At 44.2% G+C, this 27,307-nt stretch overlaps 1 protein-coding gene across 3 annotated transcripts; it reads left to right on the forward strand.

Annotated features, from left to right (window-relative positions):
* Nucleotides 1-2: 2 nt before the first annotated feature.
* SHC4 (SHC adaptor protein 4) lies at nucleotides 3-27,307 on the forward strand. Of its 3 annotated transcripts, none has more exons than XM_005483364.4 (12): nucleotides 5-1,394; nucleotides 8,132-8,202; nucleotides 13,587-13,650; nucleotides 14,469-14,588; nucleotides 15,628-15,681; nucleotides 18,033-18,084; nucleotides 18,461-18,587; nucleotides 20,583-20,763; nucleotides 22,082-22,142; nucleotides 23,518-23,697; nucleotides 25,153-25,406; nucleotides 26,089-27,307. In XM_005483364.4, the coding sequence occupies exons 1-12, from the start codon at nucleotides 825-827 to the stop codon at nucleotides 26,242-26,244; spliced, it is 1,890 nt and encodes a 629-aa protein (XP_005483421.2). In that variant the 5' UTR covers nucleotides 5-824; the 3' UTR covers nucleotides 26,245-27,307. The 3 variants fall into 3 exon arrangements, with proteins under 3 accessions (XP_074405408.1, XP_005483421.2, XP_074405409.1); XM_074549308.1 differs by lacking the exon at nucleotides 5-1,394 and adding an exon at nucleotides 3,563-3,616; XM_074549307.1 differs by lacking the exon at nucleotides 23,518-23,697 and having other exon boundaries at nucleotides 3-1,394.

Here is a 27,307-nt window from a genome sequence, read left to right on the forward strand (position 1 = left end):
TGCGAGGCGCCCCCCGAGGGCCGCCGGGCCGCGGCCGCGCGCCGAGCGCCATTCACGGCGCTGCCCGCCCGCACGCGCCGAGCCCATTCACAAAAACTTCATTCATAAAACCGGCGGCGGCGGCGGGGGCGGCCCGGGCGCTGCGGAGCTGCTGCCCCGCGGCGCTGCGGGAAACGGCCCCGGAGCCGCGGGAGTGTTCCGCTGTTTCGGGATTATTATGGTGCTGAAGGACCTTCCAGCAGGAATTAGCCAGACCGACGCTGCTCAGTGTTTTTGGAAAGAATCCTGGGTTTGCGCCTGACGGCGGGGCAGGAGCTGCAGCGCAGGGATGCTCTTCGCCTCTGGGGCAGCGGCGGTGGAAGTGCAGAGAGCCGGGCACCTTACGGGGTTCATGCCGGTCTGAAAATACCTTTGGGCTTGTAGCTGCCTTGATCTGCTTTGTGTGGAATATGCTTGAGCTTTCGCTGCAGCCAGGACTCTGCAATTATTGATGCTACAGCTGTGAATCTTCAGAGCTAGGTGGGATTTAGTGCCTGGCTTGAGGCAGCAATGAAGGCAGGTTTGGATAGTGGCTCTTCACCTTAAGCTGCTGTACCACCGATGTGCTTTCCTGTATGCTGCTTTTATTTCTGCTTACAAAATGCCAGATGCCCATGCAGTTTTAAGCCTTGTTCTTTGAGGAAAATAAACCATCCAAGAGGGAGTCAGCAAAAATATCCTATAGGTTTCTGTTTTAAAAATTGTTTGACTTGTTTGATTTCCATATAATTTATCTACAAGAGCTAATTTATGCAAGAATATCCAGTTACAGACCTGCCAAGGCTATGAGAGAACGCAGCCAGCAGAGCCTCGGTGGACACGTCCTGTATGTAGGGTTATTCAGACATCCAGGAATGCTGCACAGGGCTAAGTACAGCCGATTCAGGAATGATTCCATTACCTCCCTAGATGAAGGTACACAAAATACGTCTTTAAATATCAAAGGTTCTTCCTCCTCTTCCCACTCTTCAACACCCAATTTACTGGCAGAAGATGTGTCCCTGGGGCCGCAGGACACCTGCACCACGCTGTGCACGCTGATCCCCCGGATGGCCAACATCAAACTTGCCAACCCCTCCAGTCTGCCGGGCCTGAAAAGCTTCTGCCTAGGAACCAAAGAGGTGCCACGCATTAAACTCACCGAGTGCGTTACCATCCCCAGCAGCCCCACCTCGCCTGAGATCAGCTGCCTGTCGGCCTCCTACCCCCAGCCCGACCTGGACAAGCTGGTCCTGGCCCCAAAGGCAGCGGGTGACTGTGCTGAGGAGGCTGCTGTGGGCAGGCAGGACAGGGGCCAGGCCCAGAGCAATGACAGCACGTACAGCCAGGAGCCAGGAACCACCTACAGCGTGCGGGTGAGTACATCCCCTGGGCTCCCATCCTCTGACAAAGCAAACAGCTCAGCTGGCTGCTGGTCACCTCCATTTTCCTGCCTCTAGAGTCCATGCCCCAAACCACTGCGTTCTCCCATGTAGTTCCTGTCTTTTGGTGTCCGTAGGGCTGTGGCATTGAGCTGGGGGAGCTAAAAGCACCCCAGCTGCTTCCAGAGGTAACACAACATCCAATTCCAAAGGACTGTCTGTAGACTCTCTGAGAAGTGCTGCTGAACCACAACTGAAACGGGTTACTCTGCATGTTGGAGGGAAAAGGAAGCCCATGAAAGGGCCTCCCATCCCTCACAGAGAGCAGCTCCAGGCATTAGGTGTGTTCTGGCCCACACTGCTGACATTTGTTAGGGAGGGTGTGGGGCAGGCACTGTTGTATTTCCAGTGTGGTTTTCTGCTGGTCTTCCTTTTGTGGGCAATATCTCCTAAGGGGCTTCACTGGCAGGAGCCTCACAATGCAACAGGGACATTTTTTTTTCCCTTCATCTTCCTGGTTATGTGGCTCCCATGGCTGTGGGCCTGCAAGATCCAGCCCAAGGAGAGCTGCAGGAACATCGCTGACATGTCCTGGCCAAAATCTTGGTGGTTTTTTCAACTAGCCTTTTCAATAGTAACAGCAGACTGGTAAATAAGTAACATGGGGGTTTGGGTGTTTCAGCATCAGAGGATGTGCAAGGTGAGAGGATGAGCAAGGCACTCATTTCCCCAGAGACCACCAGTCTTCTTCAGTAGCTGGTGATGAAGGCTCAGATGGGCTGGGAAGTGGCCAGGGCTGCAGCATGGAAGGACTATGGTGCCGAGGGATGGTTTTACCTGAAGGCAAAGCGGGGCCAAGAGACCAAGGGCTGGGCATTTGGAGCTGCTTCCAATCCTTACCCTCTAGCCCTGGCCCTCCTGTGTGTTTGGAGGCACTCACTCTCCCCATGCAGCTTCTTGTGCCCTGCTGGGGTATGGGATTGCTGGGATCTCCACAGAGACCCTTTTAGGAAGCAGGGCAGGTCCACGTTATTGGGACGGCTGCTGCCAGAGATCTTTGTCCTTAACAGCTTAATCAGAGTAAGAGGAGGATTCAGCAAGTACATGGAGAGGATCTACAGTGATTTTAGAAAGACAGTAATGTGGTGAATTAGAGAAATGTTGTAGGGCAGAAGCTGTCCCCTGCAGACTGCAGTGAGGCAGAATTTTCCTTGGTGCTGTTTTAATGAGGGGCTGTGCTGGGCTCATTGCATCCCCTGGGGAAGCAGCTGTGCAGGGTGAGACTGGTGGTGGCAGGGCACCTGTGTCACAGCCACGTGTCACCCGGGCCTGCTGGGGAAGCTGAGACCCATAATAGCACCTGGTCCCCCCAAATGCTCGTGCAAATAACAAAGAGCCCAAATACTGATATTCCAAGAGAAGCCTGGACAGCTCTGATTCTCATGCTGTTGTGTTTCAAAACATACTTTGTATGCAGATTGCTGCAGGCTCTCCCAGGGGGATATTCACCATGTCCTTGTTCACATTCTACCTGTTAAAAACCTCCCACAGTGCTGCCCATCTGGGGCTGAGGTTGTCTCTGAAGGGCACCCATAGTGGCCATGGCACTTATCTTTCCTGCTGGTGTTTGTTATGGCTGTGATGAGCCTGAGGAACATTCCAAGAGGCACTTGCCATCCTTTCTCTTGCTTGTTGGGGAGTGCCAGGGATGTGGCTGCTGCTGGGAAGGAGGATAAGATCTGTCTCTCAGCACTGTCCTGCAGCAGTGGTTTCTCTGAGAATAGCAAGGATGATGTTTACTGGACCTAACATGGAGTAAGGCTCTGTACCTGAGATTAAATCAAAGCGTGAGTCTTTGAAAGATGATTGGTTTTTAAAAATTATTTAACTAAAATGTGAAAAGGAAATACTATTGCCAGGTATTTCATAATAAAACCATTATACTTTATAATAATGTGGTAAAGGTTGTTTGCAGCATCCTTTGTTTCAAAGGGCTTTTAGCAATGTACTGGTTGATCCTCTGCTAGTGGCTTGATGGTGAATGCATATAGATATATGCCAGCATGTATGTCTAAAATCAGCCACGTGTCTCTAGATTAAAAGGAGCCTGACCATTTCCAGCACGCTAGTTCAGAATTACATGAACTGCACCCTGAAGCACGTGTGGGCACCAGTGCCCTGCTCAGCCGTGCTGCTGGCCACCGAGGATGCCACAGGTCAGCCTGGAGCAGCTGCTCCTTGCCGGGGTGGGGAAGGGTCCAGCACAGCCCTTTCCTGTCCTTGCTTACCACCAGCGCTTCTTCCACGTTCAGGGCAGGGAAACATTGTGGTGTTCGAGCTGCAGCCACCTCCGTGGCGCGCAGCACCCGACACTGCCCCCAGAGAGCTGCTCTGCATCGCCCGTCGTAAATAAATAACTCCGGGCGTCTGCAGAGCCGGGCTCCCGCAGGAAGGAGCCGGGCTCCGGTGATTCATGGCTCCAGCCGCAGCTGTGAATCATGAGCGGGGTGCCGGGCGGTGCTGCTGTGCCGGGCTCGGGTTCGGGGTTCCGGCAGCCTCGTCCCACGGAACGCGCCCGGCACCGGCACCGCCCGCGGGGCGCCCGCGCCTCTCGGGGATCGATCCCCTCAGGAACCCGCGGGTTTCCAGGGCATTCCCTTCAGCACAGCCGGAGAACTGGGACAGGGTGGGTTAGGAACAATTCTGTTAGAGACCTGGCTGAGTGCAGTGCTGCAGAAAGAGGTTTTTCAGAAAACAAACTAAAATATTTATGTATATCTGTATTTATGATTTTTCCTTAGTTTTTTTTTTTAAATTGAAAACCTGTGAATGAAAGAGTCAGACTTTCCCAGAAAAAAATTTCATTTATCAAAAGGTATTCTTCTTCACAAAAAGCCCTGTCTTGCTGCCCTCAGGCTGTGCTGCGTGGGCATGAGGAGTGGGACAGACCAAGGGCCTGTCTGTCTGTCTGTCTGTCTGCACTGCAGCTGCTGCAGGGGGGAAGATGAGAGCAGGGCAAGCACATGAGGAGAGTTAGGCTAGGTTTGTGGGTTTCTGTTTAATGATCTTTAATGGGCTCCTTTGATCCTTGAAGGTATCTCGTCTGTTTTCCAGCTGGTTCTGCCTGGATTTTGTCCACAGGTGCCCTGGGGGTACCACCCACGTCTGCAGTGGTGTGCTGGGGGCTGCCTTGGCCTCTGCTTCCCGTGCTGGGGATGGCAGAGGTTCTGCTGCCTTTGCTTTTGCATCTGGATGGGGTTGGTGTTTGCTGGAGGAAACCAGTGAGGTTCAGGCTGAGGAATGAGCCAGTTGAATGTCCTGCAGGGTGCAAACCTGGGCCAAAGTTCTCATTTAGCTGCCTGACTAGAGGCTGCTTACAGAGTTACAGAGCACTTACCCCAGCGCAGTGAACCCTGCTGTGAGAGGCAGGATGAGCACCGAGCTGGCTGGCACAGTGCAGTCTGTGTGCTGGCAGGAGCAGAGCCACTGCCAGGGGAGCCCTGGTGGTCTCTGCTTTCCAGTGGACACAGTGCCTTTCTAACCCCAAGGCTACCACAGGGAGCATCTAAGGAAGGGCTGAGAAAACTTCCCTACCAAAACTCCAGTAATCATGCTTTGCTCCTTCCCCACATCCCTGGCTGGCTTCTGGTATTGTCCGTGGAGGGAAGGCAACACTTTACCTTCCTGCTAGGGTGAAAGCAGAGAAATCTCACAACAGGTTCCTGAGCCTGGCACTCTGCATTGTCCTGCCATGTGCTGCTTATTCACATGGGCCCTGCCTGGTGCCTTCTCATCTCCTCCCACACAGTTCCTCATCCTGTTTGCAGGCACTGTCATCTCATGTAAACAGATGTGGAAAGGTGTGTGCATCTTCAATAACTGCTGTTCTCTCCTGGTGGTGTGGGGAAATGCAAGCCAGCCCCAGAACACCCTCTGTACTCAAACATCAAGGGACAAAGCAGTCCTGGTGCCAGTGCTCTCACAGCCCTTTGCAGGCAGATGGGATATCTCTGCACACATTGCCATTAGTGAAGCCCTTCCCTTTCCAGCAGGGGCCAGTGAGTCTTTCCTTTCCTTCCTAAGAGCTGCTGCTTGTCTTGGCAAGAGCTCTCCATCCTGCTGCTGACAGAACAGTGGGTTCAGCATCCTCTTTCATTAGCCATGTCAGATCTTCAGCACTTGGCTTGTTTCACTGTTGCTGTCCTGTTTTTCTGTAGGTAGCTGAATTCTGCAGTCACGTCTGTGCTTGTTGCCCCAGGCTGGTTGGTGCACCCTTGGGCCTGTGTCCAGCTTTCCCCAGCTTGCCCAGCAGCTCAGTGAAGGGGGCCTTGCCTCTCTGTGGGCTTCAGAAGATGAACACCCCTCCCTGTACACCCCCTTTGGACCTGGCTTTCACAAGAGCACCTGGTGAACAGCTTGCACTGGAGCAAGAGCTGTGGGCTGCTGTGGCTTCTTCTCCCAGGCACCTGTGGTTGCTGCCCTGCTCATGCTTTAGCTTAACCTTCCCTGCAGCAGGAAGGATGGAGCTGGCCTTGGCCCTGCATCACCAGAGAATCCCATTTTTGTTTTCCTGGGAGGTGCTGTTTGGGGTGTACAGGACGGAGAGTGGGGGCACCACCTGAACTGGAGTGTGGGTGCAGAAGTCTCTGAGACAAACATTGTCCTTCTCTACTGCCTTCCCCTTCCTCTCGTGCATTGCTTGTGCTGCTTCTCATATTTTGCTGTGGAGGGGTTAATATTTTTGTTTATTGTTAATTTTTTTTCCTCCTTGGAGAGCGTCTTTTGTTTTCTTGAATAGGCTTCTGGTATTCCATTGTCCTTTTGTGTGCTGCATGGGCTTCTCCCAGGCTCTGTGACCCTGACTTGCTCTGCCCCAGCCCCACATTGTCCCCCTGCCCAAGGCTCTGCTGGTTCTCTGTGCCTGTGATGTGAGTGTTCAGCCATTTCCAACTGTGCCAGTTCAGATAACCAACGACAGCTGAAATAAATGAGAGATGCAGTGAGGTGCCATGTTAATGCACTTCCCTACTCAGGCTTTTAAAGGGAAAAAAAAAAAAAGGTCTTTTGTGAATCATTGATAAGTTCAGCTTCACTCAGGGTCACTTATGCAAAAACCTAATATTGATTTTTCATCTTTGCTTAGAGTAGCTTCCCACGCATCTGTTCAGGATGCAATGGGGACTCACTTGTCAGCATATGACTCACCTACTTCTCTAAATTATGTTTTTTTCAAGGATAGAGGAGCAGCCAACCAGCTTACAGGATGCTTGACCTTATACTGTAGGATCAGAGGTCGTTGCTGTGCTACAAGCTGAGGCTCTAGACATATTTTCCACATTTGCTTTGTTCCTGTTAAGCAGGAATATCTTTAACAAGGCAGATAGCTCTCAAAGTCATTAAATGTTCATTAGGGAAGCAGTTCTGCCAACCTTTCAGATTCTTATTGATGTCCTTCCAGGTCTCTGACCTAATTCTGGAGTTCTCCCAAGGGTTACATTGCTATTGGAAAGAAAGCAAAATAGGGATAATACAATTGTTGTGGAATCCCTGACTGCACATATAACATTCTCTTTTTCACACACTCATTTCTGAAAGTCTGCAAAGCTGAAACATATACCTAAATCCAACCCTCTCTGAATGGCCCAGCAGAAAAATTGATTTACGGGCAAAGTGAGGCAGGGGAACTAAATATGGGCCCTTTCTCTGACACAGAATGCCTCCTCCATCCGTTCAGACAAAGCACAGAACATGCATGACCCTGCCTGGGTTTTCCAAGTTGTCTCTGTCCCAGAGGCTTTGACTTCCTGCAGGAGAGGTCTGCACAGGCATGCTGTGACTGCAGCCCTTGGGCTCTGTGTGAGCACTGCAGGATGGTCCCGAGAGCAAAAATGAGAGACCCAGACCTGTGCCAGCCTGTTGAAATGAAGAGATCAGACTGCTTCAACAACAGAGAGACTGACGTCCATAGAAATGCTGAAGGATTAGTAAGATATGGTTGGGGATATGCCATCACATCCTTGATATTTCTGGGAATTAGTTTTATACAAATCCCAAATGAGAATAGAAAAAGCCCCAGCTCTGTCCCATAAAACAGAAGTGTGGCAGTCAGCCTTTCATTTAAAGCAGGTCAGTTTATAGTGTAGGCTCTTAAGAGCTGTTGCTATGAGCTGGAATTGCAACTTCACATCCTTCATCCTGTGCAGAGGTTGTTTGTCATCAGACATGGAGCAGTGTGGAGCCAGTGGTTTACCTTGTGGCCTGTAATGCCTCCTTCTCTCTGAAGGGACACTCAGCTCTTCTGCGTGGGGGCTCTGAGTGAATTGGTCTCGAGGGGCTTCCAGAGCCTCTCTGCTCCTGAGGACTCTTTCTCTCCAGTATTTCCTCATGTATTCCTCCCAGCTCAGTGTCACAGGCTAATAAGTGAGAGTAAGCAGAAATGGGAAAAAAAAGGAATAATTGGATTTTGTGTTCCCAGAGTGCTTTGCCTTTTTTTTTTTTTTTTTTGGTGCTATGGTGTTTAAGCCGTTGGTATCTTTATTGCTCTTCTCTACACTTTTAGTAAAACAAGATCTATTTAGGAAGCAGCTTTAGGATGGCTGATTTGATTTTCCATTTAGACTGTGGTTCTGCATAAACTTAGCGGACAATAATCACATTTGCTTCCTCCTGAGATCCTCCTCTTACTTGTGTACCAGATATTAACAGTCCTCCCTTTTCTCTGTTTTCCATAGTACATGGGCTGTATTGAGGTGCTGCAGTCGATGAGATCCCTGGACTTTGGCACACGAACACAAGTCACCAGGTAGGTGGTGTAAAACTGAGATTCAGCCCAAGAATGAAAAGCCTGAGTGCTAATTTTTGTATAAAGCTGAGGGTGCGTGCCAAGCTCTGAGACAATTCTGAATAGGAGTTTGCATGTTTTGTTTTGTCTTTTCCTAAGTGATGATTTGAATTATTTGATCATTACAATAGGCTATTTGCATTGGAAAATGAATTGTTTCAGGCACAGACGTAATTTCTCTCCCAGCTCTTGCTCAGAGCCTCCCCCTGCAGTGGCAGCACAGAGCAGACGTCCCCAGCCAGCTGGGCACCAGCAGCAGCTGGGCTCTGCACGTGGCTCAGCGCTCCCCAAGGCAGGGGCACACGCACTGGTGCTGCTGGGCCTGGGCTGCCATGGCCAGGGTGCAGGGCCAGGACCCTCACGGGTCTCTGTCAGCAATCTGCATCTGCTGCTTCCCCCCTGGTGTAGAAAGTGCCATCAGCCCCTCAATCCAGCAACGTCATCTAAGGGATTTTTATCAGATGTTTGACATCGCTTGACCCCATCTGCACCAAGACCAGCCTCAGCTGGAAGTGGAGTCACAAGGAAAACATGTTGAAATACAGCTGTTTCCATCTGCACTGCAAGCCTAAGTTTTTAGGCTGCAAATCAGAGAAAGATTAATGTTTCATTCTTAGATACAACTGGGGATGTGGTTAAAACGTGAAATATTTTGTGGTCTTTTAAGAACTTTGCAACTTCTGTTGCAAGTTACTGCCAGTTTCTGGGTGTAGATTGTTAGTACTCCTATGCCTGTGGGGTGGCTGAAATGTCCTGTCAGAAATAGAAAAGCAGATTTTTATTTTTACATTTATTCTTATAAGTCTGGCAGTGCAGGAGTGTTTGAGTTCTCAAAACAATCACCTTCTATCCAGCTCTGAGTGCTGTGTGGTGCTGTGATGTGCTCATGGTCCACCAGGCAGCCCCAGCAGCCACTCAGCTTTTTGGGGGGTGGGTGGCTGCAGGTTATCTTCACCTGGCCTTAGACATGTTCCTCTCATCTGCTTTTCTGGCATAGTTCATGCTGAGGATGCCAGGAGTGTGTTTGAGGCTTCCTGCACCTGCCCAGCTCTTCCTTCCTGCTGGAGGGAGATTTTCAGATGCTGTTTTTCTTCCTCAAGTTTGTATCCAAAAATTCCTGGAGAAGGGAAAGCAACCTGAAGAGATTAATGTTACATTTATACCTTCTGGCTTCCAAACTTACAAACTGAAAAGCATGAGTCCTTCAATGCCTATAGACTTCACTTGAAAGCTGTCCTGTTTGTTTTATATTAAAACCAGCAGTTGTTGAATGTACAACTGGTACAAGCACACACTCACCCAGTTCCTGCATGAGTGTATGAAAAGGTGCCTGAGATACCAATATACCTCCCTCAGGCAGGTCCTTTACAGACCAAGAAGAGCCATGTAATACACCCAGCCCAGGGCACTGTGTTCTTCACAGCTCAGCCAGAGGGCGAGGTTATCTCCTGTTTGCAAGAGGTGTGTGTGCTGCTGTGCTAACAGAGCAGAGCTTTGGCTGGTTTGTCAGGGAAATAATGAATATGAATTACTGCGTGACAAGAGCTTGCCAACTTAAATTTGGGCTAGATAGTAAGGTTTTGTTAAGCAGAACTGTGTCAAAACTTAACAATGGAAATATTTCCATCACCTAAAAAAAATGGCACTGCTGACCTTAACGGGCTCTTTTGTGCATGAGAAATTCTAAACTTCAACTGTTTGCAAACCAAATGCTGAAGTGCTGAGCTCACACATGCAGACTTTAAAGTCCGATCGATGACAAGCTGACTGGAGCAAAGATAACATTGATTATTCCCCTATTGTTCTCTCAGGGGAGGAAGTTTATAGACACATGCACAATGCCCAACCAAGGAGCTGCTGGAAATTACCCCTTTGTAACCATGCTTGTTATTTGAATTGGGGTAAAAAATATTTTTACTTGGATGGCATTTCACTAAACAAAGAGGCATCTTCTGTTTTAAAGTGATGTAGAAAGGGTCTCTAGTTATGTCTGCAGCCTGCCTTGATTTATGTGTATGTGCATGCTTCGTTACCTCATGGTTTCTAAAATTGAAGATATTATTTATCTTTGGAAAGAATGTTTGCCAAAGTGCAGTGAGGAATCCAAAGGAGAACGTGGAGAATTTACTGTCTACTTCTTGCTGGATTTGCATTTTCAGTTGTTTGGCAGGCACATGGTCAGGGAAGGCAGACAGTGTCCTCTCTGGCGCTGTGAATGACCATGGGATGCAGAGGTGCTGTGTGGCCAAATGACCCCAGCACAGCAGGAGAAGGGTGGGCACTGAGGTGCTTCCACCCTCCGTGGCTGTGGGGTGGGGAGGTTGGCACAGGAGATTCCACTGTGAGTTTTCCAGCTCTCTGCTGTTGCCTGCCCATGACCCCGCTTGTTCTTATGGACATTCCTCCCATTTTGCAGAAGTCTGTGATCTCAAACTCCATGTAGGTTACAAAGTAACACCAAAAATAATAAATGTAACAGCTTCTTCTGCTTGAGGGTCTTTGTATTTTTTTTTTTTGTATTCCTGTGCTTGCTGCCCTGGATACAAGATGTGTTTGGGTTGTGTCACCCTTGTGCTGTGGCAGGTCCTGCCTTTGCTGGACCCTGATGTGTGCTTCTCTTGTCCAGCCATTCAGCTCTTTTCCTCTTACACATTTCTGTTAAATCAAGCTGATTATTAGTCATCAAATTTGGGCATTTCTGGGAAAAGAGGTTCTGTATCTTGGACTAGGGCATTAACTTATAAACTCGAAAATGATCAGGCAGTGAGGGGTGAAGGGTGTCTGAAATGTGCAGCCAGGGAGGGCTGCTGGAAGAAGGCTGACTTTGTTTGGAAGATTAATTTCAACTTTGTTGAGCCACATAATCCCTTTCTGTTACATGGTGTAGGCAGGGCCTTAGATGCTTAAAAGCAAATCCTCAACAGCATGCTTGCTTGCTTACATCAGCCCATCCTTCGTCCTTTATTCTGGTTTTGGGGGAACAATGAACAAGGCGGCTCAGTGTTGCTGCCCACAGGCGCTCTCCTCACGGGCAGCTCTGCGGGCGGCAGGAGCTGGGTCTGCCACAGGTTTCACTGCAGGCTGCAGACACAGAGGGAACCTGTGCACTGGACTTCTGAGTGGGCCTGAAAAAAAACCCCAAAAAGCTTGTTTAAAGGCTTGTGGATGCCAAAAATCGGTCACTCATTGCTGTTTATCGTGAGCGCATCCAGAGTTTCTTTTCTTCCTAGTGTGTGGAGCAGTTTCTAGTTTGTGGAAATGACTGCATGTAGGAAGTGTTCAGTTGTAGCAGCAGGAGTTACCAAACTCCTGCTTTTCACACCTTTCAAATAATATTTGTAAAGTTTTGCTAGATCACTGAGAAAATCACCCAGAGGAACGCAGCAAGAAATGTCTGTACAGCTATTTCCCCTACCAAAGAGAGGTAATAGAAACTATTAAATGGTTTGCTACTTTTTGGTTCCTTTTTACTGGACACTTGCTTCAGAGCACGGTGAGGTGGGCAGCCACCAGACTGGCTTGTACAAGAATTGGCTCTGTGGCTGGCAATTCCTGATTTCACATGGGCTGCCTGATATGCAATAACTCATTTGTCACCAAAAGAGACAACTTCCCTGTTTTTTCAATTTGTTCTGTATCTGGTTTTCTTTCTAGGTAAGGCTAGACTTGAAGGCTCCAAGTAGCCTTAATGTCTTGGCTCTGATTTTAATTTCCTTTAATATTGAATGAGAAGATGAGTTCTCATTTTCCAGGCTGATTATTGGAATCTGCAAGATCATCCTGCAGGATGCCTTCCCCCCTTTTTTTTTTTAATTTGGTCATGTTTGGCCTTCCTCCTGATAAATAAAACAGGAGCTAACCAAGAAAAGTATCAGAAATTTTCTTAAAAAACATATTTTCAGTTGTGGAGGGGGAAGTACTTTGCTTTTAAATGCTAAGAAGGGTCAGTGTTTAAAAGGCTGGGTTTCTGATCTTGTGTTGCCCACAATGAGGCCCCTTTTCTTCCCTGATGCTTTCACTCAGAAAATATTAATTATATATTGCTGTGGGTGAGATCTCCATTCATGTGACAGCATGCAGGTTGAATTTCTCAGGGTGTTCCCTCAGTGTGTATCACTGATCCTCAGTGCTCCAGCACACAGCCCACTGGTGTGGCAGCCCTGGGGCCTGAGCAGGGGCAGCAGCGGCTCTGGGTTCACCCATGCTGGGCTGGCTTTGCTTCCTCTCTCATCTGCAGGCTCCTGGGGGGACCACACTCCTCCTCACTGGGCATCTCTGCTTCACGGGACATACCTGGCTGGAACCTCTAGTCATTGTGTGCTTTCCGGATAATTTTCAGCCCTTCTGGACTAAACATTTCTCAGGAGGTGAAGGCCAGTGGTGTTTTCCTCCCACACACACGCTGGGATCTGGAAACAGACAAGCTTTCCCAACCAGCTCGTTTCCTAATTAGCTCTTTGGATAATAATTCAATAATACAAACAAACAATTAAACAAACTCCCTTCCCCTTTAGAACCAAACAAAATCCCATCCTGGGAAGGTAAGTCTGAATTTAGCCACAAGAGAAAGGCTGAGGCTTGGAGTGCCCAATATGGGAGCCTAAGCCTGAGAAGACCCAGCCCCTGTGGGACAGGGCCAGGGCAGCTGGAGATGCTGGCGCTGGGTGGGAAATTCCTACCAGAGAAGGAAACATATGGATAGCTCTGAAAAGGACCTGGAGAAAGTGATTATACATCCCCACTGTTGTTTGGGCTATTGTGTTTTTTGGTTTTGATTCTGGGTTTCTGGTTTTTTTGGGGGGGGAAGGTGTTGTTTTGGGATTTTTTCTTTTTTTTTTACGGGAAAAGAAATCCCAAACCCCAGAAAGTCAATCAGAGAACCCAGGTGAGCTCACTCAGCTTGCACCTGCTGTGCTAAACAGGAAGGATTAAGTAGGGAGGAGCCCCTCCTGTCATGCAAGGGAACTATCAACCATTCTGAAAAAAAGGATTTGAAGGTATTAAGTTGCTTGTCTTCTGGTTAGTTATGTTTGAGGGTTTTTTAATTAAAAACATTTTCATAAGGTGAAATGGATGGGTTTGATGAAGAAAAAGAATCCAAACCAGGCTGCTGAATCACTGTATTTTGTTCAATAGCTCTTTTGGTTGTTGTTTTTAGTTTTTTTTTTTTTTTCTTTTTTTAACAGTGGGAGGAAAGAAGAAAGAAAAACAACTGTGAAAGACCTTCCAGAAGATTTAAGAGTTTATAAGTGGGCCGATAACAATAAATTGCAGAGTTGCTGGCTCTGTTACAGATGGTGCATGTGAAATGATCCAACAGTTTGTGCTGTATTTTTTATTTGCAGGGAAGCAATAAGCCGACTGTGCGAAGCTGTGGCGGGTACAAATGGAGCTATAAAAAAGCGGAAGGTAAATCCTGTTTTAGCTCAGCAATTATTTTTCTATATCTGCTTTTGATAAGCTGGATACATGATTCTCTAACAGGCTTCAGTCCATGCTGGAATTAGTGCATTTTAATCCATCTGAACTGAGCCTGGATAACATGGAAGTGCTGGTAGCAGGGTGTTTGTCCTGTTTGGTTTGGGGCTGAGGCTATGCCCTACTTTATTTTTCTCAGGATTAATGCTTTGCCCAGAGTTCCTGCTTCTACCAGCCCTTGCAGTGCAAGAGGGAGCTAATTCACTGGGATGTTATCTGCTACTTATTTATATATATTTTAAAATTAAACACATTAAACTAAAATGGCAGTGTTTAATGGATTTTATTAAGTAACTGGGATGCAGTGAGGGGCAACATCAGTGGTTGCTGTTGGGTTGTGTCCAGCAGAACTTACAGATTTCCTTCTGTAACTGTGGAGCTCAAGAGGAATGAACTTGCTTCTGAAAGAGGAATACATGAGAGAATTTCTTGCTTTACTCAGAAACACTTCATCCTCTAGAAACAAAGAAGAGTTCAGAAAGAAAACTGCACATTCTAAATTACTGAGCCAGCTATAACATTTAGCTCACTGGGGGTTTTTTTCCCCATTATTGACATAAAACCCATTCCTACCAGTATTGCATTCAGAGCTGATGTTTGTTAGAAGATCTATTTGCATTTGATCAAGCCATTATCCTTGCTCCATTGAAAGTTTCAATAAGATACCATAAAACCTCCTTGACTTTCATATGTTTCTGCCCCTCACAGACTGGGCTGACAGCCTCTTTCTTTTCTTTCTTTGTTCAAAGCCTCCAGTGAAGTTTCTGTCTTCTGTACTTGGCAAAAGTAACCTTCAGTTTTCTGGCATGAATATAAAGCTGACCATTTCAACAAGCAGCCTCACTTTGATTAATGCTGACACGCAGCAGGTAGGATCCTTGTACTCAGGGTCCTTTTCTCCATGCTACAGTTTTGTCCTAATTTGTGGCTTCTGAGGGAAGGAAGTGCCCTGCAAAGGGAATGCAGCACCCTTTAGCAGACCTGGGCATGCCTGGTGAAGCTGAAGTACATGATGCCTCTGAATTTAAAAATGAAAGCACACAGGTCCTTTTTGTTCATGATGGTGTGTTCCATGGGGAGGGATCCTTGAGCACTTGGCAAAATGTTTCTCTGGATGTGTTTGCCTGTCAAGTGCCAATAAACAAGTCCTGACTGTAGTTTCTGACAAGTCATAGGAGGAAAAAAGAATTGATATAGCTATTAAGTCAGAGCTTGGCTTTGGTATCATTCAAAGCTATATTACAGCTGGATAAAACACGTGTACAATCAGTTATACTGTGTAAAGTCTCTAGGCTCCATTGAGGTGTGTTCCTGAGAGCCTGGGTTTGCTTGGAACTGGGCTGTGCTCCCTTCCTTCTTGGCAGATATGATGAGGATCTTTGTCCTGCCCACCTAATTCCTCCCTCAGCTGTTGGTATTGCTCCCTGGGTGATCTCACCCCGGGCCAGCAGCAGGTTTTGCTCCGAGCTGGAGCAGGGGAACATCAGGGAGGTCATTTTGGCTCACTGGCTCTGAGGAATGCTGCACTGAGCTGGTGCCATGCTGAGCATCAAGGAGCTCTTAGGGGCTGTCTGTAGTGCAGAGGTCTCCTGTCCATTGCACATCCTGGGAGGGGATTAGGACACCAGATTTCCCTTTCTTCCTTTGGGTACAATTAGAATTTGGTGGTTGAATTCATTCTGAAGACTCTTTAAGGAAGATTACTCAGGGATCTAGACATTGTCAAACATGAATGGGTAGTCTCAAAAATATTCCTTTTTTTATCTCTTTCCTTCCTAAATGATACATGCATATATTAATAAATGGGATTGTTATGAATTTAATTGCTTGTTCTATAGAGACATATGTTCTGATGTCTTCTAATGTGTGGCCCAAGAGCATGTTTAATTAGCCTGTTATGCCTTTCAGATTATTGCCAACCATCACATGCAGTCCATCTCATTTGCTTCTGGAGGTGACCCAGTAAGTATTGATTTATAAAATATATTTCTGCAGGTATGATGAACTCATGTAATAATTGCTACCTGCAAATACTTTGCTTCATCCTTTCCTTCCACAAGCACTAACAGAGTACACTGCATTTCTGGATCATGAGCAGTAATACAAGAAAACAGGGGGGCTGACATTGAAAAGGAAATGTGGAATAGTGACTCAGTGCCTATTTAATAGATACACAGTTAACTTCCCTGTCGCCCATCAGTGAGTGTCAGTCCATTCAAAAGCCCTCTGACTTGGGGATCTAAAAATAAGAATGTGAACATAGGAATTGATCAGTTCAGTGGTCCCTGTGATCCAATATCTATCATAAAAGCTGTCAGCACTGGCACCACTAAATTTTTAGATTAATTTTAACTCAAGCCAACAGCTCCTACGAGACAGATGTAGCATAACCACCTTCTTCCTGCAGATAGGGCTGTTCTTCCCAGTGTCACTGCCATGCAGTCATGGATGTTTTCAAGTCAGAGGGTTTTTATTCTATTCCAGACTCTACTGTTATGATTGTAAGCAAGAAATGCATCTATCTGGGTTGGATAAGTAATTCCTTAGGGCTTGTTTACCTTTTATAGTGTTTTTTATATTATTATCCTGCACGGGTCTTGCACAGTAACCTCAGATTTCAGAGGCTACAAAGGGCTGGGTTTGGTCAGTGCTTAATGGCAGGGCCAGCAAGAGATGTGCGTGCACAGATGTGCTGCAGGAAATGGGCTTGGTGGAGCAGCTGCTGACACTTCTTACTGGGAGGATAATGCAAAATAGAGGTCTTGCTCATCAGTGATAACTATAAATCTAGTGGCCCTTCACATAATGGGCAATTTTGTTGTCCTGCTCAGGTAATTTTTTCAAAATTCCATTTACATTTAAAATGGGAGATGGTTTCCACAGGACCTGTCTTTCCACCTGCCCCACATTCAGGGTCTAATTGAAGTTCAGTGTTGTTCTGGGCTGTGAAGGAGTAGCACTATTCTGCCTGATAATTGAGCCTATTCTGGCTTTATTTTGAAGCAAAATCATCCAGGCAGCTACATAAACATTAAAAAGACATAAAAAATAGCAGGTGCTGCTCCAGTTACTTTAGTTTCTCGTCATTCCCTAGATCTGATTTATTTTAAAATCTCTATCCTGAAATATTTATGAACTTTAAGAAAAACTTGAAAGGAAAAGGAAGGAAATTGAGTTCACTAGACACATAAGAAATATTTAGCTTGCTTTGCTTTAGTGATATTAACTTTAGAGATGAAAAAAAAAAAATCTAGGACAAGTTCTGCTGGCCCTAAGACCTGCCTCTTGTGTCATTCATTGTGAATTATTAAATGATTGTTCTTGTGCATATTGCAAATGGGGCCTTGTTTCCTGCCAGCTGATTGCCTCTTCCCCCAAGAGAACCATGCCTTTAAGCTGTGAATTGCATTTTCCCTGTCCCACCTTAAAAATCCAAAATAACAAAATGCATCTTTAATAATTAAAAGAATGTTATTCATTACCTCGCCAATTTGACTATAACACAGAATTATCAAGCCACTCTTTGCTTTTGTGGTATCATTAGAAATGTTAATTTTCCTATTCCAGTTCCCTTTTCAATTTGACTAGAAAAAGAGGATTATTTCAGTGCTGGCTAGAAAGAGAATCAGAAACAGAAAACTGATTATACTGAGGTTGTCTGATCTCAGCAGCAGCTTTGAGATCCAGGGTAATTTAACCTGATTGTAGCCAGACTAAAATTGGGCAGGAGCAATTGAGATCAGATACCCATTTTATTCTGCGTAATTTTAAAGTTTAACTTTTCTCTAAGATGCCTTCAAAACTCAATCTTATTGCTACAAATTGGGAACATTGGAAATTTGTCCTTTGCAGTATGCTAGCACTATTTTATCTTCCAGTGAGTCTGGCAAGGACAGTCCCAGCCAAAAGCAGCAGTCACACAGCCCTGATGTGTTACATGGGAAGGGCTGTGAGCTCCATGGGGAGAGTGGAAGGGGCAGCAGTGCCTGCTGATGAGGCACCAGTTGTGTTTCTACTCCTGATGCAGAGCTGGAATTGAATACACAGTTGATTGAAGACCCAAAGAATGATAAATGATGTAGTGCATTTTTTAGAAGAAAAAGAATATGAGACAATTACTGTGTTGATAGCCACCAGTGTGTCATTGATATTTTCCTTGGCTCACTTTGCTAGTACCTCTGGTTGTTTTTCCCTGAAGGAAGCGTGCATTTTAAAGCTAAAAATGTACCTGTCTATATGCAATTGCTGTGCTGTGGTGGTAGAGTTGTTCATAATTACAATGTTCAAGACCTTTGTTGTCTTCTTTCCTGTAGGATACAACAGACTACGTGGCATATGTAGCAAAAGACCCTGTAAATCAGAGAGGTATTGAAACACGTTTCCAATTGTTATGTATTTATAGGATTGCTTTATTTGTATGTAACAAGGAATTGTTTGAGTTTTAAAATAAGGAAGCTACTGAACTCAGCTGAATACTCTGTACAATTTCTGGCCTTGCTGTATGTATAGGGGCAAAAATATGCAGGCTGAGGCTTTAAGTGTCATGTTCTTTGTGCAGTGAAGTGGGGATCTGCAGGTCAGACTGGAGCTGTACTAGCTGCTGGCTCCATGAAGGGGCAACAGCCTTTCTATATATAGCAGTATATAGAGTCTTTACTTTCATATATAGCAATATAGCTTGAGTCTTTACTTTCTGGTATAAACTGCATTTACTGAATTAAAGTAAGGTGTCTCTTTTCAGCATGCCACATCCTGGAATGTCCCAATGGGATGGCACAGGAGGTGATCAACACCATAGGGCAGGCCTTTGAGCTCCGGTTCAGACAGTACCTGAAGAACCCATCTAGCCTGGTTACATCTAATGAAAGGTCAGCACATTCTCAGTCACTTAAATGGCAGTTTCCTTCTCTTTGGTACTTTTCAGGAAAACAATACACTACAAAGAGTGATCCATAAGTAAGATGCTTTGAATATGCTTTCTGGACATAGGATAAGTCGAATGTATGCCTGTACGTGCAGTGTATAAGGTACCAAAATTAGCTTATTCCAGTGAACTCCATTGATTTTTGTGACATTTGTACAGGTGCAGAGCACAGAATTAAGCTGTATTGTTCCTTAGATAAAGCAGCCTTATTTTAAGTCATGCAAGTTGAACAAATTACTCTACCCAAGTAAGTTCAGCTCTATAAATAGCAGACACACACAGAGACTGAGCTCAGTCCTGACCTGTGCCAAGTTTAAGCTTGCTGCAGCTGTGGAAAGTGTGTGGTGGGGAAAAAAGCCATTTTAATTCACCTTTCTGCTTCTGCTCATGTTCTGGCAGCAGCCTCAGTTTTCATCTGGCATGACTTACATCGGCCTCATGAACTGAGATAAACACAGCCACCACCTGGCATGTTAGTGTGAAGCCCTGTCCTCTGCACATTGCCTGAAATACAGGGCCTAGATTAGTTTCTGGACCACAATTCCCCATTTCAATTACCCTTCTTCCATTGCACTGGGGACACAATTCGTGCTACAATTTATGGCTCTCCTCACAGATTAGACATGGCTATTTTTCTTAGGCTTCTTTTTACTGTAACACCAAATTTGATTGTTTGCTGCTTCCCATGAATAGGTAAAGCTGTGCCATTGCTTACCTGCACCCTGAGCACAGGAGTCCTGAGCAGTCACTGGAACAGGGTCTAATGCATCACAGCAGAGCTGGTTTTATTGCATAAATGCAACCCCAGTTTATATTTATTTCAATGTATATGATGCTTCTTGCCATTCCACTGCTAAAACTGATCTGTTTTTCCTGGGGAAAATAACCAGAGGAAAAGCCTTTTATTCCTGAGAAATCCTGCTAGGTTATGTCACAAGCAGCATAGGAGCAGGGAGGAATGGAAGAGGGTAATTAGATTTCCTCCTTGAGCATAACCCACAGGCAGCCTCCGAGAACGGTCCTCAGGCAGAGGAGTCGGATATTGCTGCGTGAATGAGTCACTCCCTTCCAAACTACTGTGAATCACATAATCAAATACTTGCACTGCATATCACATAATCAACTACTTGAACTTTATCTCTTTCCTGCTCATGGCCTTTTATCCAATTATACTCTTGTTAATCAGAGAAGTAAGATTTGAGATGAGTTTTTTTTATTTTGGGACCGGAGACAGTACAGGAAGCACCTAGTTGTTTTGCAGTGTATCAGCTGTACATTTAAACTATCATCATTCTGGTTTAGCTCAAAAAAAACATTGTGTGCTCTCCTTCATGTCATTCAGTGTTCCTTCAAGCTGAGCCAGAATATTGATTGTGGTTATTAAAATCAGAGTAAATGCCTCTGAGGACAGCTACTTTTTTATTTAGTTAGTTAGTTTTTTTTTTGGTAGTAATATTTGATTTTCTAACACAGTTGCAGGCTTGTCTGACTAAATGCCATGAGGTTTTAATTTTTCTCTTGAAGTCTGGCTGCCCCCCAGCAATCTCTAGATTATAGACTTCAGTCAAGAAGCCATAAGAATTAGTTTTACAGTCAGCATTTTGGATACCTTAATGAACAATGCATTGAAATTCTTAAAGTTTCAGTGGATTCCTCTTACCTTTTCTTTGACTTGAAAATATATTTGGGCTGCCTGGTGCTAATGAAATGACTGCATCTCCCTTTACCCCAAACTGTCATGACTGTTTTTAATTCAGGAAGAAGTAACTGGAAAAATAAACAGCTCTGAAAGTTCCGGCCCAAAGCCCTTTACAGCCTCCATATGGCGGATCTGTGTATTGTGCGTTGTGCAGACACTGGGGATGTTTGCCTGCACTAGAAAGCAATTGATTACATCAGAGGCTTCATTTTTTTTCCCCCCTCCCCATATTTTTTTCAGTGAGGCAGCAAATGCTAATGGAACAGCTGGGAATTCACAGGAGAGGGAGGATCATCATGAATATTACAATGAAATTCCAGGGAAGGAGCCTCCCACCGGCGGAGTGTTGGACATGCGAATGAAAGTGCAGACAGACCCAAGGGCTAAGTGTCCTGTCCAGTGCAAAAAGCAGTATTGCTCAGTAAGTACAGCATCTGCTGGCATAAATACTCACTGCCTATTATGGGAATGAATAATAAAATGTTTCTGTGGTGTTAAAGCATGGCATTAACATCAGAACTAGGTCCTGATTATCCTGGGAAAAGTTTTTTTAGGCTAGATTTAATGATGCTTAGTACATAATTGAATCCCAAAGCACTTTCTGAATATTAACTGGTTTGTCCTTAGAGTACTTTCAGGAGACCAAGTAATATTCCCTTGTTCACTCATTAGCTCTGAGAAGAAAATAGATACCAATTTAAATGGCTTGTTGGAGAGAACATCTGCAAAATCTGGGACCTCCTGGCTCCCTATTCTGTGATCTAATAAATATTTCATCCTGTCCATTATGCTCTACAAACTTACACATACAACATTGACTGATTGCAATATATATACAATATTCATTACTCTTGGATTGTTTCAAGAAGCTCTGTTAAATCAGCAAAAGAGATCTGTGGCTCTTGTCTGGCATAGTGGGAAATAAAAACCAATCAAGGAGTAAAACAAGCCAAGTTCAGATGGCTGCATGGATTTCAGAGTCTGCTGTGTGAGGCCTTGGGAGCACCATCCTTTCCCCACACAGGAAAGAAGGCACTACCACTTTGCTCAGAAGGGAGCACACTCAGATGTGCCTGCTGGAAACCAGTTGGTTCTGTCTAAAAGCTTGCTGCTCCCAGGTGGTATTTGTGTTTGGTAGCAACTGCTCCTGGGCTGCCGTGTGTTCCTGTGCTACTGCACCACCTATTTTTGCTGACATGAACCATACTCTGCAAATCAGGTCCCCACCTCCCCAGCAGTTCTCTAAATCAAAAAATGTTTTACTATATCCAGAGTTTGCACCTGATGCTCACCAGTGTTGTTGCAAGGAGTTACTCTGCATGTTAATGCAAATGCCTTTTTCCCCATGGGGTATTATTTTTTGGTTTTCCTTTCTCTTTCAGTGCTGTTCAGACAATTTAGCAACCATTTCACTTTCAAACCATGATAACTGTAGTTGATTTTATGATGAGGGACACCTACTAGAAAATCTGAGCTTTCTTACCTAGGAGTTATACTGTATATATAGTAAACATTAGATACATAACTGGGCAGTTATGAGACTCACACTGGAGTCCAGACGTGACATCTAAAGAAAGAAGAGTATCAGTGTGAAATATTATTTGAGGAGATGGGAATTTTTTCGTGAAGAACATGTTTAATTACCTGTATATCTAGTAACTAATGCATGGATGTTTTGAAGTTACCCGGGTTTTTCTGGGGGACTGCTTTACGTGACTGATTTTAAAATTTTTCTGCAGACAGACAGCCCAACCTTCATCAATATATATGAAAATTGTCCAGAAGAAAACAAAACTGTGGGTATGTACTCTCTTTTCCTTCTCATGCATATGCAGAATTAACCAGGGCAGGCTGCCTGGAAGAGCTGCCCCTTGGCTTTCAATACAATGGTGAAAAGTGTTCTACTTAGTGGGTCATTTTTAGTTCCCTAGATGCAGGGCAGACAAAAAAGCCTTACAGCTTTTCTAAAGGCCACTTATCTATCTTCATGTCTGCTGGCAGACTTACTCATTTTACTTCTCATGAAACTGTACAGTAGCTCTTTGTTTTTTTATTCTTTTTCATACTCTTTGTTGTTCCTTTGTTGTTCCCTTTCTTCATACCATTTGAAAAACGAAGATACTTCATTACGTATCAGTCTCTGAGTATATCCCCTTCTCCTACAAATGCTCAATGAGATCCAAAGTATCAGCATTGGATTTTTCCAACAGAGTCTGGCCCCTTGGTTCCAGCATCCCTGGCTTCGGTATGGCTGTGCCCTTCCCCTGCCTCAGGCAGCTTTGTGCCCAGGATCAATTTGCCTTTAGCAAAGTCTGCTCTCAGGGACCCCAGGAGATGATTAGCCTCCATCCCTTTCTGGACTTTGCCACAGCTGATGCCCTGAGCACATTTGCTCAGCTCCTCTCTTTCACTGCACAATGGGGTCCTTTCTGAATTCCCACCTGCACGGCTCTGAAGTGATCCATTACACTGTCTGTAGGGAATACTTCAGTTTCTTGTGTTATTTCCAATTCAAGGAAAGGAGAATCAAATGGTTTCTACAAAGAGAGGGAGAACAAATAAAAGAATGAATGAATAGATCTATGAATAAAACGTTTGTTGAAGAGCAAAAATATGCCTGCTATTTGGCTAGCTGAAGTGCTATTATTTTCATACCCTGCAGGGGATATTCTGTTAGCCTGTTCCTAGGCTTGGATCCTAACCTGACAGATGTGGCTTGGGCTCTCCAGGCAGAGCCTCAAAGCACCAATCTCCTCCATCTCTCCCTTCTCCACCAGAATAGCAAGAGAGAGAATTGCTCAGCTTCCCACAAGCTCTTTTTGTGGTGCAGAGGAGAAGGAAAGGGTTTTGCAACAAATAACATGTATGGTTTGTGTTTTTGTAGAGGCATATGTATTATTTTCTTTCCAGTCTGTGGGGGCTTCAGTGACATTGATTGGAGGAGAACTGGATCAGTGCAGAGCGTTTCTGAAAACTTCATTCTAATTACTTTTGGACCTGATGCCTTCTAGACATCAGGAAAAATAAGTTCATTTGCATTTTTATTTTCCTTCTGAATTACTTTAGTGGGCTATAAAGAAGAACATCATTCCTATTTCAGCTTTTACAGTTACTTAAAGCTGAGTTAAAAAAAAAAAAAGAAGGAAAATCTGTGCATACTATATACTAATTGCAGGTAATTGCGATGAGAGATCACAGAAGACAATAAAAGAGGCAACCTCATTGAAACCTGCCTACAAAGCAGATCTCTTTGATGATCCATGTTACATCAACACGCAGTCCCTGCACTCTGCAGCCTGTGCAGCCCGAGGTGCAGCAGCAGCACAGAGCCCTGGGAGCCCTCTGCGCCAGGCCAGTAGGTCCCACTGCGGTGCCACACCTGTCTCAGCATGGGAGGAGGGAGGCTTCTCATTTCTCTGCATGCAAAAAGATTTGGCTTTTCCATAAGAAATACAGAAAAGATGGGGGAAGAAATCTATCCTGGTTGTTCTTTTTCCTTGTGAGATTCAAGAGAAAAGGGATTAAAGAGCAGAAATAGTGATGGTAAACAAGCAGAGTAACCTTTCATCTTCTGTAGTTCATTGATGACAATGAATGGAGTGCCACAGGTATTAAAAAACAAGTCTTTAGGATGACAGGAGCCTGGGACTGCACATTGCCTCAAGGAAGAGTATGCTCAAGGTCTTACCCACTCTAAGGTTCAAATGACCTCAGATGCCTTTGCTTCACAGGCAGTAGCATGCAAGGTTAAAGTGGAATTATTGTGACTGTCTTTTCTTAGTTCTTCCAAAACTGACCATTGAATCTCATCCAATAATTTCGAAATCAAACTGTTTGATCTGTCGTATCAACCTAATGTACATCCAAACTTGATTAATGGACTCAAAGTGGAGGATATCCATTAAATTATTATATAGTTGCTACTGATTGTCCTCATTATTGAATATACTTTATTAGCCTTGCCTTTTATGGTTTCCCACTGAGTGTTTTCTCTGTCAGAGTTGGCTCCACACAAGAAAGTGGAAAAAAGACTGGACAATAAAGGAAACACAATAAAGAAATCTTTGACCATTGAGACATTTCCAACTTGGGACTGCATCATTCTCTAAAAGGAGCTGCCTATATCCTGAGGAGCCTTAGGTTGCACAATTCCATTGAAGAAATGGTATCCTCATATTTTCCTTAGAAGAATCCTGCCTGCCTGTGAATCATTTGCAGTCTGACTGGCTATATCCCAAACCACCCAGTTTTTTTAGTACATTTGGTAATTGTTCGTTTTTTAACAGCAAATGTATCATGCTGTAATCCTTCCCTTCTGGCTACATTGGCTATGTTGTCTTACATTCCTGCACATAGCTGGAGCCACTCAACATGACTCTCCCAATGATCTGTGACAATCTCTTCAGAGCTTGTTAAGGAAGAAGGAAAAACAAGATCTTAGGGGAAAAAAATAAAGCTAAAAAGCCAACAAAAATCTCGTTTTTACAGGGAAAATTTGACTATTTCATACAAAGAAATGTAACCCCAAACCAGTACAGCATCAGAAAAATTCCTCTTTCTAATCCCTGTTGCCTAGCGACCAAAGGCTTTCCCATCTAAGGTAGGGGAAGAGGTGGTGTGATAATTTTGCCTAATGCACTGGAGGGTCATGAGCATTCATGTGTGCATATTCTTACAGTCTGTAAGGTTGGTTTGCTTCAAGGCTGAATTGTTTGAATTTTTTAAAAGCTATTAAAGATATTGGCTTGCATCCTTTTAGGATGAGGTTTTAGGTGAAGTGTCCAATACATTCCCTTTCATTTAATTTTAGAGTTACCGGAACCTGTTCAGCAGAGTGCCACAAGCAACACAGCTGGTCTCTGTGCTCTGCCACAAATAAAGCAACAGCTCAAGAGTGAAGATTGTTACCATGGCAAATTGAACAGGAAAGCAGCAGAGAGCCTCTTAGTCAACGACGGGGATTTTCTGGTACGAGAAAGCACAACGTCACCTGGTCAGTATGTCCTCAGTGGACTTCAGGGAGGGCAGGCAAAGCATCTACTCTTGGTGGATCCTGAGGGCAAGGTATGAATATTTCATATAATGAAATTTCAGTGCTGCTCAGATATTTCAATCAAAATGCATGGCTGCATTCCATCAAGTGGAAGTGATTTGATTCCATTCAGGTTAATTTAAATATGGCCAGTGGCTGCAGTAGGTTTAAAAGTTCAAATACTTAAAAGCACTGAAGTACCATGGAAGTAGCAGTGAGGAATTTAAATACTGTTAGTCCAGGTGCTGATAATTAGTGTATACACTTAACACATCCTGCAAACTGTTAGTGCTAGAAAAAAATAACCCTATCCTTAATGATGAATTTCTGGATACAAAAAGGTTTGTTGTCACTTCAATTCTACTTTCTTCTGCTGAGAAGAGCAGTCTTGAGTGACATTTTTGAGAAGAGAGCAAATCAAAAAAGTAATCCTCAATGGGATTTAGGGAAAAATGTCTCTCTTCTTTGGAGGAATAAAAGGTTATTTCTTTCCCCTGAGCATAATCAGCCCAGTTTGACATACAATCTTTTCACTTTACCACTACTTTTCTTGTGGGCCAAAGGATAGATCTGAATTGCTGTCTACAGTCTAATGATCCTGCTCAAGTGAGTTCAGTGGCTTAAGTGCCTTTTGATTTTAATGTGTTAGCCTCATGTCCAACTGGTTATAAGCACAATCTAACCTAAAATATATTCTTTTGCTTCTTCCACTAGGTGAGAACCAAAGATCATATATTTGATAGTGTGGGTCATCTTATTCAGTATCACATGGAAAATAATTTGCCAATCATCTCTTCTGGAAGTGAAGTGAGCTTGAAGCAGCCTGTAAGGAAAGAGAGTAATATGGGACACATGCAGTATCACAAATAATCCCTTGGATCTCACAAATCCCAAAACAATTCATACCTGAACTTTCTATTATGAAGACAAGTCAAAAAAGTATAGACTGCACTTTCTGCTGCTGTTCCAGAAGAAGCCCTTATGTGTGTGTATGTATGAATATATGTATATGTGTATATCTATGTAGATCTATAGAGAGATCAACAAGCATAGTTATATAGATACACATAATCTTAATCTTAACAAAACTACACCTTCAGAGTGTGAGATTCATTTGTGAGAAGGTATTTTAGACATGCACAAATGTCACTTTCAAGGTCATACTGAATCAGTAACTATTTAAAAGCACAATTAAAACTACATACAAAAGCTCACTTGAAAGAACTGCTGGAACATTAGTATGTGCCTTTTAGCATAGAATTATTGAAACCAATGTTATTTATACTGAATTAGTTTTGGGTGGTTAAACAAACACGTCTATGCTTTTAACTATTTGCCAAAAACAAGTACAATTTGAATATTACTAAAATGTCATCTTTCGATAGACACTAACAATTTCATTTTGCTTGTAACAGCACTTTACTAGCAAGTAATGTTTGAAATGAATGGCATTCACAATACAGAAAGGTTGTCCAATTTCTTAATAATTTTTTGTCACTGTCTGGCTACTCAAAGATTTGAGATTACGAACATTTACAAAGTTGAAATTAATATATGTAATATAATTTTGGAATAGAACTTGTTAAGGGACAAGCATGCTAGATCTTAATATTTTTGTCTTGCATATGATTTTACTATTATTATCACTTAATACTGGAAACATCTTTTTAAAGGTAGGCTAAATATATTTTCATTGATTACATAGTTGTTTACAAACTAGAAAAGCTGAACAAAACTAATGATACATTTTGGGAGAAAGCTATTTAAAGGATGTTTGAACTTTGCATGTGTCCTTAGTCAGTGTTCTTTCCAAAACAAGATAGTTTTCCCCTCTTCACATAGAGTCCCTTTGTTCCTAAACATGGAAAAATCTTTTAAAAGAAATCTATTAATTGTTTTGCCACAATAAATACTCTAAACATGAACAATCCTA

The sequence above is a fragment of the Zonotrichia albicollis genome, chromosome 11 (genome assembly GCF_047830755.1).
Source record: "Zonotrichia albicollis isolate bZonAlb1 chromosome 11, bZonAlb1.hap1, whole genome shotgun sequence".
NCBI lineage: Eukaryota > Metazoa > Chordata > Aves > Passeriformes > Passerellidae > Zonotrichia > Zonotrichia albicollis.